We start from the raw sequence: 16464 nt of genomic DNA on the forward strand, positions 1-16464 counted from the left end.
GTTAAGACTTTGTAAGATGAGATGCAGGTGAATTATATTCCCAATCATACTTACTGCAAGTGAATAAATAAGGGTCCAGCATTGGGTTGGGACACATTTGGGGAAAGGTAAATGCATGTATTTTACATTTATGCAAAATTAAAAGTATTCAAACTTAATATGTAAATAAAGACATTGCATGAAATAAATTTTGTATACAATCTGTGTTTAGACTCTGTTTTTATTCAACAGAACATGTATACATCCAGTATGTTTCCTCTCTCCACTAGCATCAAGCTAGAACATCTAACGGCTGTTTCACCCATTCGTAGCTTGTCAAAGAGAGAACCAATCAGGTGCCTGTGAGAGCATGATGCAAAGATCCAGACGCGCATGTCAACAACAAAACGACTGTATATCCGAATGTAAAACAAAGCATGACCAGGCATGTTGACTAATCTACTCAAGGGTCTAACAACTGCATACAGATGATGCATCTCTGTCTGGTGCCTTGGCTAAGCATGGGAAATACATGGTAAACTTTAAGTTTACCATGACAGACTAACGCAGCACTTTCCTGACTCGAGGCCTGTGTCATTTCAAAACACCCCAATAATTACGAGGTACCCATACTCTCCATCATTTTACTCGCCATACATCATTTGTGTAATAATTTTTTGTGTTGTTTTTTTTATATGTTTTTAGAGACCCAGCGACAGGCCCGGAGCAGACCGCCAACAGAGTCAGTTTGTGTTATGAACCATGGTGTACCAACCACTATGTGTATGACCCATACTGCCCCATCTCCCAACAGATAAGGCTCGAGCATTAGTGTGTGTGTAAGTTAGCGTTTTTATAAATGGGTGACAGTGACAACCTGTACATCACAAACTCAGTATAGATGTAGCACTGAGAGTTTTGTTGTCAAGCCTTATGTAGCTCAGTATATGTGACTGGTTACTGTGCTGTAATGTGTGTGCCTATTTTTGTGTGTGTCGGTGCTGTAAATATGCTTTTGTGTGCTGAAGATGTGTATACCAATGTTTTAGAGTGGTAATCAAACATTTGTCTGTTTCTGTAAAAAAAAGGGAAAAAAAGCAAAAGATCCAATCTTATAGTCCCTGTCAGTCAGCCAAGCAAAACTGCTCAAAACGACTAACTTTGCACTGTCATGGTCACAACTTTACAACCTTTTGCACTGTTTGCACCAGTGAACTTTAACATTCTTTTGACTATATTTTACACATCAAATGTTCATCAAACAGAATAATGTAATTTCTTAAAGCACTAGTTATATATTAACGAGGCAAAGACCAAACCTGTTACAAATGACCAAAAGCTTTCCAGCTTTGGTTGAAATAATTACATTTAGGGCTAAAACACCAATATAATGACTTCAGTTACTGTATTTAAGGTTACTTTGTCAACTTGTCCATGCATAAGATATACATGTAGCTCATTTCAAATATGTTATGTATTACCTAAGTACCTACAGCACATTCACAATTGAGTGTTTTCTTTATTGCAATAACATTTAGGCACTCATTAGGTAATACAGTACCAATTGTATCAAATAACTGCCAAATCTTATGCATCACACTGGACAAGTGCCTCTGATATATGATCCCATCACAATATGTAAGCATATTTTCATTTAGCATTCAGTCCAATAAAGGACCTGTAGTATTGGGAGAACAGAGCAAGTTATCAAATGTTTCCATCAACTTATGCTGTGGTTTGTTGTTGACCACAGATGATTTAAAAAAACTACAACAAAAAAACAAATCTATGAAAACAAACTTTGCAATAATTTACAAAAGTTTTCAAAATCTCAGTGTGATTTGTTATTGTTGTAACCAACATAAATCATTTCAAATCACAAAGGAAAATCATCTAATTGGACTTTTGGGACCAAACTTTGTAGTTCTAGAAAGGCACAAGGACAACTTGACCCTGTGACGACTTGTCCCAGTTTCACCCACAATACTTAACAGACACCACAGTACATTACTGCACAGGCCAAGCAAGGCTGGGCTTGAAATGCAGTCTGGAACAATAAGTCATAAGTATCAATATCAAATATAATGGCCAACCATTGGCTGAAAAGACATGTAATGATTCAACATCATTTGTATGAATTAGCTACTCCAATGGTAAGGGACCAACATTTTTACAAAACCACTGCAAACACACTGCCAACAATCATGTGTAATCTACTGCAGCAGAGCTGGTACTGCCAATTGAAGCAAGAGTAAATTGGGTGATTTTATGTTGATCATTGTCCAACATGGAACAAATGACAGCTGCTATCCTTAACAGACTCAATAACCTGACTAACAGGCAGCAAATCTGTGCCCTTCTCTGAGAATTCAGTGTGTGCTTGGACACAGTGCTTATTGTAGGTAGTTTGTCTTAACCAGGTGTTTCTTCAGTGATCGTTTAAACAAATCTGCTGTTTAGGGATTTTCTTTGTGTGTTTCTGACGGGTAGTAGTTCAGGCTTGTACAATAAATAGTACAAAAAAATATAATAATAAAATAAAATAAACAGAAATGATTCTTTTCAAACAGTCTTGATTTTTATTTTTTTGAGTGGGTCAATTCTTAATTTTTCTGATCATTTCCTGTACATTTTCATTGTAATATTTAAGTGACATCCTTGTATTATTTTAAAACTTTGTTCAGACAGGTTGCATAGTAAGATTCAAAGCTTTTAAGCGTGAAAAACAAATGCAATGTGTAGACAGTCTCATGGTGACAATGGTTAAGATCTGCACCCTTCAGATGCTAAATCAAAATAGCATTTCAACATTCTAATAATGACAGACATTGGTCAATCCAATAAAACGTATAAACAAATGATAATCTGAGAGCAGTGTTACTCAAAAAAGGGAATAACAGAAATGGCGAGACAGTGTAACATCTCATACCACCAGGCATCTTTAACATTCAAACACCTTAACCTGAAATGGGAATATTGTGGATAATATACACTTTATACCCAAGTACTAAATCACCAGATGACCGTGAGAGTTCCTGTATTGACGAGGGAGATACAGGAGACTGAGATTGAGTGTCTCCTCACTCAAGATCACTACAATAAAACCTGTGACATGGTGAGATGGAACTACAACAGCAGTCCAGCCCATCCTTCAGACGCTCCATAACGGCCTTGTTCAGGGGGAAGACAAACATGGCAGGCAGACAGGGAGCCATAATCACGGCCGTGTCCTGGAAAGCCGCCCCCCCCCCAATCATGTCCATCAAAGTGATGGACTGATCATGGGAAGTTATGGCCACCCTCCTTGTGACACATAAATCAACCTGTTTCTAACCTCAGAACAATATTTATGTTTTACAGTTTAAATACAGACGTGCTTGTGGAACTTAAGAGGCTTGTCAAAATGCAGTATTTTAAAAACAAGCTTAGCTACAGGTCATGGGGATTCAAGTTTCAAGTCATGCCATTTTTGGTTGTTGATGAAAACAAACGATTAAATGTCGATGTTCTTTGTCAGATATTCCACATCAATCATGTAAATTCTTCTGAAGGCCTGAACCCTCATGTCTAGTCAGTGCATCCTCCCGTGTCAAAGTTAACCATCATTCTGGTCCTCCAGAAACACTTGACTCAGCAGCACACAGGGCCATGGAATGCCCAGCTCCACAGCCAATCAGAAGAGGACTGAGGTCAGAAATGAGCTGTGGCTGGATGACATCTGTTTGGGATCCATCTCCACACATCCCATGCTCGTTCCACCCCCAGGAAAGTAGACAGCCCTCTGAAGAGGAGAAAGGAGAGGTCACTGGCTGGTTGCAGCTGACAAGCTTGCAGCATTAGGCACAATGGTTAGAAAACCATACGGATTTTGTGGTCTGCATATGCACTGAACGAAACTGCGTGTGTGCTAGATTGCCTCTGTGCCCCTTGCCTTTCTGGTCTGTACTACATACTGCTCCTCACAGCTGGTGAGCGTGTTGGTGGGTGTGGTCAGGTCTGCATCACTGGAGAGACACGTGCCATGGCAACACGGTTACCTAATCGGTCCCGTCACCATGGCAACAAAAAGGAGCTTGCTCTCTCAAGGGTAACTCCCATCTTCCAGCTGTCTCCATCGTTGTGTTCTGTCTGTGTTTGTCCCTTCCACCAGGGAATTTCTAGTCACTTCTCTCTTCAATTAAAGGCAATCCAAAGCTTTAAGGTTTGCCAAAAGACACATATGGCATCTTCAACAGACACATATGCCATCTTCTGCTCACAGACCCCACAATGTCACATAAGCAGCTTATGTCAGCGTGCAGTTCTGCCACACAGAACAAGCACGTCTGGATACTCCAGGGACGAATCTACAACAATATCTGGTGTTTACTCAGAGAATATCCATCATATGAAGCGTGTTTAACAATCGCCAGGATAGGTATTGTCAAGGGTACCTTCTGTACCTGAGGAGAGCTTTGTTCATAAAAAAAAAAGAGAAAAAAAAAAAGGTGGTGTTTTGCCGCTCTGCTAATTCATGGTCATGCTGACTGGAATACAGTGGACCGGTGTTGTCATGGAAACAAAGTGCCTGCACAATGTTTTGTCCACCAAAGGATGGAAACGGAGACTTATCTGGTAAAAAGCCATTTCCTCACAAATACAACACTGTCAGCTCTACAGCAGACATTTCACACCCAATTAAAAAGGATAGTAATCCTATCTGAAAGCAGCATAATTAACATCTTTACACAGGATTGAAAGTGCCAAGCATAAATCACATGTATCCCATTGTCACATGACCCTCAGCATGCCTCCAGTCTATCCGTAATCAGACCCCCCATAAGAATCAAGTCCAATGAGTCCATCCTTGTCCACCTTGGAGAGTGCTTTTTAAGACTGGATCCCCCACCTCTGGAAACTTGATTTCCACACTGTGGTGGTCTTCCCCAGGTGTTTATGGGCATGACTGGAACATGCTGCAACAGTTCTCTCTCCATAAGCAGCTGACGTTAGCTCCTCCTTTCTGCCCGACCTACTTCAGCACCAGAAATAGCTGCACACAGGTCTCACTCCAATCCTGTTTAACCGCTTGGTTGCTCTTGCCACCATGCCCAAGACAGGCCGATGAGGTTAGGGTTTCACACTAGCAGCCAGGCCCAGTGGGGGAGTGGGACACAGGAGGCCTACTCAAGCAGCCTCCTGACTGCTTCTGTAATCTCTAGGCTCAGTGAGAGGAAGTCACAAGGCTTGACCCCAGAGATTGTTTATTTTTGCCAGAGCGGCTTCTGTGTCTGCTATTCCCTGAGTGTCATTGAGAGGCTGAATGGGAAACTTCTGAGGGTGACTGCTGCTGCTACTGCTACTGTGTCCCACCTGAACCTGAGACAGCTCGCCTCTAACGGACCCAGGTGCTCCTCCAAACCAGGCTCTGCTCATCGTCTCTGGAACCCCTGACTCAAAACACTCGCTGGACAATAAGGAAATACTCTCCTTCCAAAATGGTTTGTGTGCTCACTGGTGACAACAGGGAACCAGGATAGGAACCGGCCTTACCAGACAGAGGAAGGAACACGATCTGTGTAAACAAGCACTTATTAAACATCTGAGATGTTTATGTTGCCCATTATTCTCTTGAAGGCGTACCAATAGGCCTTTTCTCATTTTAATATTGGCGTGCCATTTGCAAACAAATTAGAGCAAATAGCCTGTAAATGTTCTTCTGATTTACACAGCTGGGCAGTTTGCATGTGTCAGCGATTGTCATCTAGTCCAATGATAATTGCTTCCTACAACATGAGCTGTATGGCAAAATGCAGACCTTAAAGCTCTCATGCATGCCTCAACATAGGGATTGACATTTCACAGATAAAAAAACTAACAAAAACCTTAGGACAGAATCTGCACTGTATTAGGGATGCAACATTATGGCATCGTATCACAACTATGTAGTCCTTTTTATACCACCTCTGATTGTATAATGATTAGTGTCAGCGATATAGAACAAATATGCTGTAGATATTGCAGGAAATGTGCAAAAATGGAGTATGAATACATACCTACAATGGCAAGGTTATGTTCGGATCCACAAGCAATCTGCAAAAAGAAAAAGTACAAGATAGCATAGTCATCCTTGTGAACTATTTTTTGAAGAGCCTGAGCAACTTTTATAGTGCTCAATTTACTCTTCCGGACACTTTGATTAAACGTCTAGAAGCACTTTGTCTCAACACAGACCGTGTCTAAACCACCTCGTCAGACAAGTGCATTTGTCCGAAAGTCACTGGGTCAATAGATCCATCCCAGTAATCCACACAACCACAACCGTGTCCTTGCTGGTGGTTGTTGCACAGCATAGCAGAAAGAGACCTACAGATAGGAACACTGTGTGGAACTGTCCTGATAAATTGGCATAACTGTCCCAAAAGCCTGAGAAGGAATGTGCTTCCCCTGGCTGCTCTGTACAATCTGTTTCATCATGACTGGAACAATGCTGCTGTAAAGGAAAATAAGAGTAAAAAAAATAAAGGTTCTGGTGGGTTTTGTGCTTCCCCATGTCTCTACTGGGGAGTCAGGTGGCTGAGCGGTTAGGGAGTCGGGCTAGTAATCTAAAGGTTGCCAGTTCGATTCCCCGGCCGTGCTAAATTACGTTGTGTCCTTGGGCTCTGGATAAGAGCGTCTGCTAAATGACTAAATGTACTGCTCAGACTAAAGTCAGAAGAGAAACTTTCTCATCCCTGATTAACCTGTCTGACTCTTCCAAGCGTCATAAACGCATCAACGGTAAAAAGGCACAGATGATATTATTCACTGTCATTTTGATACAGCATACATCTGTTGAAAGCCATGAATAGACAAACACTAATCAGTTTCTAAACCAATAACCAAGCCATCCTTCATTCATTTTCTTTGCAGACCTCATAAAAATCTGATGGTTGACTAAATGAATATCGATCGTATCAGTGTGTGTGTAGATGGACTGTTAACTGTGTGAGGCAGGTAGGCAACAAGATTCATAGTCCACTCAGCCAATCAATTTTATGTTCCGCTATTAGTACTGTATACGTGCACAAGGGGACTATACCTGCCAAGGCTCTGGCTGGCTGGCTGACTGTACATGCTCTGCCTAGGTGACTACAGTAGGCAGAGCTTTCAGTGTTGCAGTGATTGTTGACGGGCACAGCTTGTCCTTGACACACCCTTTAATGGCTGGGCTCTCGTGCCCACAGCCAGTCAAGACTTTAACTTGAATACAGCCTTCCCTTAGCTCCTCACTCATAATCACCTCACTGGGGAGGAAAGCAAAAAATCTGACCAAAATGCTGTGGTCCATTAATGCGCTCTCTCTCAGGGCTAGGAGATGTTGACTTGAACAGTTAAGCACTTGAAAAAACACACACAATGTAGGGAGACAGTTCATCCCTGGTGCATGTAGGAACTATCCACATTAGCATATCTTACACCATAACCATGTAATCAAATTAGAAAAAATATTCCTGTAAAACTTATTATGAATATTTGCAGCAGTTCTGGATATTTTGTACCGGAATTATTTACTGATAAACATCTTGTCTTCGTTTGCGCATCTTAAACCATGAGGTCTACTCAATCACAAGGTTGGTTAGTTTATGCTTCCCTCTACTGGTTTGAGAATGAAGTTGTTCTCTATTTTAGAGCTGTACTAATAACACAAAGGATTGCCTTACGTTGTCATATTCTACCAATGACGATAAAATATTCGGAAATCTAGTAAGCATCAGAAAAGTCTCAGATAAGTCACACCTCTACATGTGAACTATCTCACCTGTGTTGCTCCATAAAGGTGTTTAACTTCAGCAGGGACACACTCCCATTGGTTTACAGCCCCTGCCAAGGAAGCACCTGACTGCTCCTTTGTGCTCTGATTGGTCAGGTCTGTCCTTCCCAGCTGTCCATAATTCCCTCTTCCCCACGTGAAAACCCTGCCACTTTCTGAAAGGAAGAATCATTTCTTTCAAATATGGCCTATCCCAAACACCATTTTGATACATGCCATCAATACACTCTTCTATGTACCACATTTTCAATAGCACAATCATTTCTGAGATGAAATACATCTGTAAAAACATGTTAGTGGTCTCACCTGTTTTGGCTACAAGATGTGTCCAACCACTCCATATGTCAGTAACCCTTTCTTTATCCAGAAGAGTGGGGTCGAGAAGTACAGGTTTGGGCAGAAAGGACTCTCCAGAGGTCAGCTGGCCATGCCTGTTGCTTCCCCACAGGAATAAATCACCCCCTTCTTGACAACAAAGAAATGAAATAACTATTATAAGGGATGCAATACATAACAAGTGAACTGTTCCTCATGTATTAAGTTTTGAACGTCACAGGAGTGCACTACAGCTGTTTCTCACCGGTTAGACAGACGCAGTGAGCGGAGCCCGAGGCTACTTTGTTTGGCGTCACCTGATCCAGACCTTCAGAAGAACAACAACAACAACAACAAAAATGAATTCATACACGCAACATACAACTCACCCTCAGCTTTGCTGATGTTCAGCTGATAGATTCCACTGACCTGGGACCAGACAAGGTTCTCTTGAGCTGAAGTGAGCTGGGACAGGGAGCGGACTCAGCGCTCTCTTAGCCTGACCTGAGAGACCCATCCCCCACTGATAGACACAGCCCGTACCTTTATACATTACGAGAGAAGAATGGACCGCTGTGGTTAATGTGCATGGAAAGACATCCAAACTTAAACAATGTTCACCAGTGGGTGTGAAGCCAGCTTACTAGTGACAGCGAGTGAATGCCTAAGTCCAGCCGCCACACCAATCACATGTACCTGTAAGATCTTTATAGGACAAAAGGAACAGCTTATAAATGAGACGCACACCCTTCCAATGTACAATTATGAAAGAAGCCAGTACTACAAACACATAGCCTAAACACAATATGAAAAATTACAATTATACATAGTTGGAGAGACCGATTTTATTGTTCGATTTAGACCGGAGATATGATGATGTCAAAATGCAGACTGATTAGCACAAACTGAAACACCTACTGCACCTTAACAGGGAGCAGCTCTGAAGAATGCGAGACTGGCTGTGAGACACCCAGTTGTCCATAGACATTCGACCCACATGTCAGAACCTGTCCATCATCTACGTATGAAAAGTGTTGTTAAAAGATTAATTGAAAGAGCGGAAACCCAAATGCCAACATAATATGTTCCCTTACCAGTGAGAAGGACAGTAAAATCCCAGCCACAGGACACTTGAGCAACCCTCTGGTTCAGCAGAGGACAGCGATGCAGGGTTGCAAGTTCTGTAGTGTGTTTGATTCCCAGTTGTCCCTTGTGATTCTGCCCACACACCATCAACTCTCCATCTATAAAATAACTTCCCATTAGCAGACACTGTGTACACAGCTTTTGTGGACTATCCAAATAAAATAAAAAGGCTTGTCCAGGAGAAGGAGACACATGATCAGCGGAAAACATACTTTCTACTCACCAGAAACAAGAGCGGAATGTCCACCACCTCCACTGAGACCCTGCACTGTCCCTGACAGTTGCAAGTCATCAACCACGAGCTTAGGCACTGACAGGTCTTCGACATGTCCCTGCCCCAACTGGCCGTAGCTGTTTGCACCCTGCGAAGTTCCGAGTAATTGACATTTAGGTACTGCCGCTGAAAAGTGCAAGGCTTGTTTTAGGAAACTAGCCTACTACGCTAATATTTCAATAGTGTACGTTGTTGTCGATCACGGAACTCGTACGCAAGCGTTTGCTTACATTAAGTGACAGACTAACTGCATGCACTTGACAATAACGTACTAATGTTTGATTTGTAAACTTACCCACGTGTATAAACAGACTTTGGATCGCAAATTAGTGTCCATGGGACACCTCCTGGATAGCAAGAAGGCGATTCGTTTTGCGACACTTGTTACCGTCAACTAATTCTGAAAAAATGTACTTGCTTTTTCGCCATCTTGAGTGTGGCACAAGAAGTTTCATGTACTATTTGTCGCACAAAAATAATCATGACGCTGGTAGTCTCTAGTCTGGTCTCAGATGACCTCATTTTCAATAGGCTAAATGACCGGGGTCTATCCATCATCAACACCGAAACTATAGACACGTGTACATATTTATTTCATTAGACATACATCGTCTACATTTCTTTACAGTAGAAAAATAATGTTAACGTTTTTTCCAGGTGTACATGTACTACAATTACATTTAACTTCATGAGTAGACATATTGTTGACAATGTTACAGAAACATTTAACGATGAAAAAACAAGCAATCCATAATCTAACATGGCCGGATTATGTAAAAATCAAGAAAAACTGAGTGTTTGATTAAACTAATAACACAAATAATTTACTGGTCCCATACAAAACCCAAGTCCACAAAAGGGCAGGAATATATTGGACACACCATAATATACAATAAATATAATTTCATATCAATTACATATCTTGGGGACATTAAATAAGAAAGTGAAGAGTAGGGAGGTCAAAGGGAAGCAATACAGCAATATTAGGGTGTTTGTTTTCCATTTATATTACAGTCATCATGGTTATATAAGGGAAACATAAAACAGAAGATATAGCACTTGGGAAAGTGTAGCCTATCTAAAAACGTGTTTTCTAATTATGGATGACAGTGCTGAAATTCATGTCATCCCAGTTCTAATATTTTCAGAATCATGGTCATTCAAACTATCAACCTTAACTTTATCCAACCTCTCAAAAGTTATTGGCATTAATGAAATCAGATACTTTAGAACTAACAATAATTTTCTCCATAGCAACCCAGTAACACTGAACATCAATTGCACTCTAAAGGAGCAGTCTAAAAGCAGTGTCTCTACACATCTGTTCTCAGGGATATGGTATGGCAGGCTTGGTAGATGGTAAGAAGATAAGTAGAACAGAGGGAAGGTCATCAGACACCCAGCTGCTTGTTAAGCCGGCTGAGAGCGTCACCCACAATGTCAAGCTCATGTCGCAGGTCTTCCACCACACTGTTGATGCTGGGAGTGTCCTTCAGGACGTCCACACTCTGTGTGTAAGGGTTGTAACGCACGGTGAAGGGACGCTTAATGGTCTTGGCAAACTCCCTAAAGGATAGAAATACGTGTAAATGTTTTAGCATCAGGAGATTAAATCATTGAAACGAATGACAAAGTTAAATCGGAAAAGCAAGTGATGAGTTTAATGTTAGGACTGAATATTGCATGACTCTGAATTCACCTCATTTTGACCTTAGCCTCTTCAAAGCTGTCCGACACGAAATAGACATCCTGAAATGTGGTGATGATGCATTCCTGTTTGCATGTGACCTTGGGGTCGAAAGGCATGATCCTTGCATTGCCAGAGAGCGCATGCTGTGGAAAAACGGGAGTCAGATGGCTGAGCGGTGAGGGAGTCGGGCTAGTAATCAGAAGTTCAGTTCGATTCCCAGCCGTGCCAAAAGACGTTGTGTCCTTGGGCAAGGCACTTCACCCTATTTGCCTCAGGGGAATGTCCCTGTACTTACTGTAAGTCGCTCTGGATAAGAGCGTCTGCTAAATGACTAAATGTAAATGTAAAAACGGGGGGCACATTTACAGTTCTGCGACACTGTGCTGTTGCTGGTGTAATCTGAACTGTCATGATTCAAGTCCTGTAACAACTGTAATCATTACACGTGGGCATGTCTAATTGAATTTCATTACTCCGTAAACATTTCAAACGTATATGTTTTATACCATAATGAACAAAAATGGCCACTTCATCGTACATTCCAGATGTCATTACTGTACCTTTAATTCACTGATGGAGGACAACAAGCCTGCCCCATAGGCTCTTAGCTTCCCTTCCTGTTTGCATAGGCCAAACTCCACAGTGAAGAAATAGCACTGTAGGACAGGACCAGACGAAGTCAGCAAAGGGATTCAACTTTTTACGTGTCTTTATAGACACTACTGAGCCTGCTAGTGATGTATAAGAATCACTTACCGTGGCCAATTTCTGAACTGACTCATCTGAAGCCCCCAGAGACGCCAGGCCGATCTCCTGAGAGAACTGGGCGAAACTGGGCTCTGCCAGCAGTGGGACATGACCCAGAAGTTCATGGCAAGTGTCCCTGGATGAGAGAAGAGGAAGAAGACACCATGAGCTGGATTGTCTATTTAAAATTCAGTCACATTCCTCAGAGATTCACCGATGAGTGTGAGGACACTTACGGCTCCGGGGTGTACAGAGGGTCCGAGCTGTGCCGTACATACTGGGTACAGTGGAAAACACGGAAGGCCAAGCCAGCTAAGAAGTCTCGCGGGGACAGGTAACCTGCCACAGGCCTGATGGTGAAGCCAGTGCGGTCTAAAGAAGAGGATATCAACATCAATGTACAGCGCAAAGTACAGGAACGAGCCGTAACGGTTATCTGTGATTGATCACGGTGAAATTCATCTAATTCAAGGCAATGATCCAAACACAGGCTGTGTTGTGGCTCACAGGCTGTGTTGTGGCTCACAGGCTGTGTTGTGGCTCACAGGCTGTGTTGTGGCTCACAGGCTGTGTTGTGGCTCACAGGCTGTGTTGTGGCTCACAGGCTGTGTTGTGGCTCACAGGCTGTGTTGTGGCTCACAGGCTGTGTTGTGGCTCACAGGCTGTGTTGTGGCTCACCCTTGAGGAAGCGCGAGACATCCTCCAGCTGTGGGATGTTGTCCTCCCGGCATTGACAGTGTTTTGACAGCAGAGGCAGGTTCTTCAGGTACTCCCGACAGGCGTGAGAGGGATACAGCTTGTTGAGCTCCCGAAACACCACACCCCAGGTCTGGACCTCCTCCTCTGTGAACACTATACGAGGAATAGGGTCTCCGCTGGGGGGGGGGGGGAACAGAACAATCCATCAACTTCTAGAACAAACTACTGCATCATGGTTAAAGATGTTTTTTGCACATGTTATTGCCTCAGTTATCGACTCACTGTTTGTAACCCATTGCGAGATCGGCAAAATGCTTTCTTCTCTTGCGGTATACATTGTCCTTGAAGCCCTGTTAGAAAGAGACATTAGTGTGAGAGTGCTGCCGCAAGATTTGGAAGCTGCTGCCAGGATCCAGCAGTTTGCGAGACAGATTTGGCGATACAATGCATACCGGATGGTCAGCATCCAGGTCTGATCCATACATGAGCACACGGTTTGCACACTTGTCGAGATCTGAGATTTTCGTGGGGAACCAGGGTACATGATCCATATCTGAAATGCATTTTAAAGGTAATTATATACTATACATTATGCTCATTAAGTATAAAGAAGTAAATTGTATCAAGCCATAGCCTCTACCTTCTTCAGGTAGACACGAATTATCTGGGGGGTCCATGTCCACTATGTCCACGTGCTTGCGTAGCAGTTGAATGATCTCGTTGAGTTGTTCGTGGTCACTGTCACAGTCCACAAATATCTCGAATTCTGAGTTTCGCCTTTTGGACTTTCTGGACTCAATGTGTACAAGATTGACGTGATTTTCCTGTAAGAACCAAAGCATATATAAGTAATAAATAATACAAAAACAAATCTAATCATTGAGGCCAATTCTGTGGAGAATTTTAATGGAGAACAAAGTAATTCAATGCTCACCTGGAAGAGTTTGAGCGCTTTCACAAGTCCCCCGACTTCATTTTTAAGGGAAAACACGATCGCTGCTGTCCCCTTTTCTGAATGCTCGTTCTTGTTATCTCTATTCTCTTCTATCTTCGTGAATGTTGATTTGTTCATCTGAAAGCGGATATTAACGTCAACAAGTGAGGGGTGGATATATGCTCCATTCAGCAAACTCTGACGTGTAATGCCTAGTGACACGTGTTTGCCGACAGACATTTAAATGCAGTCAACTGTAATGGTGACAGCTGTTGAATGTGCGTGACCCTCAAAAACCATATGACCATACAAACATGATTTGTTTATATTAGTAATGCTTATTTCTAAACACAAGGGTAGGCTACAAATATATTTGCATAAGTTATTATAGGCTGTAGGCCTACTTGATATGTAGGCCTATTTGCTCAACAATCAAATTTACGTACAAATAAAACAGGAAACAAACTTAAACATAAATCAGTCCAAAATGATATAATGATTACTGATTATAAAATAGTAATGACAAAACGAGTTCTACAAAATTATTGATGGATAAAGTGAATCATCCGCCAAGAGCAAAAACGTTCACCACCACGGACAGCGACTTTCACATGCAACGTAGCCAAGTCATGGCAGGCTGCATACATTTCAGAACCTTGGACAACAACCTCGCAGTGCATGAAAAAAATGCTAATTGGCCTATTTTCATAAATTGTATGAAAATAGGCCAATATGAAGGCTCGATGTAACGTACGGCAACGCAATGCCTCTAAAACTTGACTCTAAACAAAAGCCATTTAAAGAAAACTATCATTCGGAGTTCATTTACTGTATCGTATTGTTTACCATATTTCGCCCTGCAAGCATTGACGAGACAGCGTTGGAAACGAGTTTCCGATGGCCCCGAGTCAGCAGAATCCCTAGAAGCATTAGTGCATCAAAAGAGGCTCAGAAGTGTCGCACGGGTCGGGATGGCGCAGTAGATTCAACGTCTTGGTTTAACGAAGTTGGGTTAGTGTCTGCCAAGCATCTTAAACCAATCCCATTTAGAGTGAGGGCCCCTATTATTAGCTCCTTCTTATTGTAATCTAACACGAGGATTAAGCAGTTATTAATCAATCGAACACGCATTTGTAATCTGGAATTGCACTCACGTGCTGTATCAAGTTTTAGGAAACGTGCCTAACATTTCTAGGTCTATAGGATACATGTTTAATATATTTTTTTGAATGTCTCAATAGGTTAATATAGGCTACCTGCATTTACATGAATTTTTTTGGCCGAAGAATACTGCAATACATATTTACACTGTAGGCAACTTCTTATTTTGGTGTCTGTTATTGTATTTTCGACATATTTATCTGGTCTTAACCTACCAATAAAATAGCTGGCTAGTTTGCTATATAAAAAAAAGTACGACTGGAGATTAGGTTACTATAATGCTGTCTCGAGCAATGCTATTGCTCCAATAGTGTCATTCCATTGAGGAGCACGTTATTGTATTTTTTATTTGTTTTTGACCTTCTTAATGCTTGACGTAGGCCTATTTGAATGACCTGGAGACAGCTTAAATGAATCACTGACGACAAAACTACAATCATAAAAAGATTTAGTGTAACCTGAGTCTGGATCTACAGTAGTTTACAATAAATAATAATAGTAATAATAATAATATAAATAATGAAATAAAACAATATACTATTTAAACTAACATCATCCGCTATCTTAATCATCTTACATCTGACAACTTTTCAAATTCATATGTTTTAGGATTTTGTGCTTTCAGTTGAATAAGTCTATGCAAATATGTATTTTAAAAACTATCAAAAAGTAAACTTACCTCATTATTTAGTTGTTTCTCTTCAAATCCTATGTTCATGGAGTCGAAAGACCTTCCTCTACGGGGTCCTTCTATTTTGTTTGAATACATATTGAAGCACCGTAGTATTTATTTACCTCTCTCACTGATGTTTATTGCATTTAGACATTTATCAGAGTTTATCTTGCTTTAACTATGTAAAGTGGCAGCCAACGTCGAGGAGCAGCGCGCTTTGGTATTTAACGACAATAAGGAGAGAGGAGGGGGCAGTGGGGGAGCTGTGTGGGGTGGACAAGCAATAATCTCACACCCGACAGCAAATGAAAAAGAGGACCATCGCTCACGTCATGGGGAAATTCACCTTTTCATTTTCTCTAAAGACCTGAAAGAGACGACTGTGGACCATTGTATAGGCTAAATCACGAGAGCACATACCACTCAATGATTTTAAAAACCTATTTTATGCAGTGCACGTAGTCTACATTCTAATTAAATTCGAATTTCCAACACAAAACACTTTGAGGCTTTGTTGTCTGTTCATCTCTGCGTTCTTGTGTAGGCTATTCTATGCAATTATTCATAGTCAAAATTATGGCTTGTATATGTTGAATTACACAGGTCTATATAAGTATTTCCAAGATAAATGTGCAAACCTGTCAGTCTTGGGTCTGATGTTCAGTAACCTTAGAAACAAGTTCAGGAAAGGTCCGTTTGTAAGATGATTCAAATGAATCCCCACCTTTCTTCAGTGATTAAATATCCAGTTAGCCTCTTTCTACATTCACAGTAGAGCACCATGTGCACATTTGGGGTACCAGAGAACCACAAAGTTAATCAGGCTCAATATCCTTGGGTGGCAACTGTTGTAATCTATTCTCGCCAAGTCAATACCATAAGGGGCAGATCAACGAGGTAGGATGAGCAGGTAATCCCTGGCCTTCATCACCTCTGATTAATTTCAAAACCTCGATCCTCTTCTGTCTCTCTTGAGTCAACCACACTGCCTCTTTAATCAAATCTAATTTGATTTTCTATAGCCCTTTTTACAAGAAATGTAACAGAGGACTTC

At 41.5% G+C, this 16464-nt stretch overlaps 2 protein-coding genes across 2 annotated transcripts; both read right to left on the minus strand.

Annotated features, from left to right (window-relative positions):
* Positions 1 to 2480: 2480 nt before the first annotated feature.
* Positions 2481 to 9850, minus strand: sergef (secretion regulating guanine nucleotide exchange factor). Its single transcript, XM_067234949.1, has 11 exons — positions 9802 to 9850; positions 9456 to 9594; positions 9181 to 9330; positions 9010 to 9104; positions 8731 to 8791; positions 8516 to 8629; positions 8352 to 8414; positions 8078 to 8236; positions 7760 to 7926; positions 6015 to 6051; positions 2481 to 3760 (listed from the first exon to the last, which is right to left on the minus strand). Exons 1-11 carry the CDS (start codon positions 9841 to 9843, stop codon positions 3582 to 3584), a joined length of 1206 nt encoding a protein of 401 aa, XP_067091050.1. The 5' UTR covers positions 9844 to 9850; the 3' UTR covers positions 2481 to 3581.
* Positions 9851 to 10840: 990 nt separating this feature from the next.
* On the minus strand, positions 10841 to 15506 carry tph1a (tryptophan hydroxylase 1 (tryptophan 5-monooxygenase) a). The gene is made up of 11 exons (XM_067234123.1): positions 15417 to 15506; positions 13577 to 13714; positions 13283 to 13466; positions 13095 to 13195; positions 12925 to 12992; positions 12622 to 12818; positions 12180 to 12315; positions 11953 to 12079; positions 11757 to 11852; positions 11206 to 11339; positions 10841 to 11072 (listed from the first exon to the last, which is right to left on the minus strand). The coding sequence occupies exons 1-11, from the start codon at positions 15504 to 15506 to the stop codon at positions 10898 to 10900; spliced, it is 1446 nt and encodes a 481-aa protein (XP_067090224.1). The 3' UTR covers positions 10841 to 10897.
* Between the last annotated feature and the right edge of the window lie 958 nt (positions 15507 to 16464).

This window comes from Osmerus mordax, chromosome 4, assembly GCF_038355195.1.
Source record: "Osmerus mordax isolate fOsmMor3 chromosome 4, fOsmMor3.pri, whole genome shotgun sequence".
Lineage (NCBI taxonomy): Eukaryota > Metazoa > Chordata > Actinopteri > Osmeriformes > Osmeridae > Osmerus > Osmerus mordax.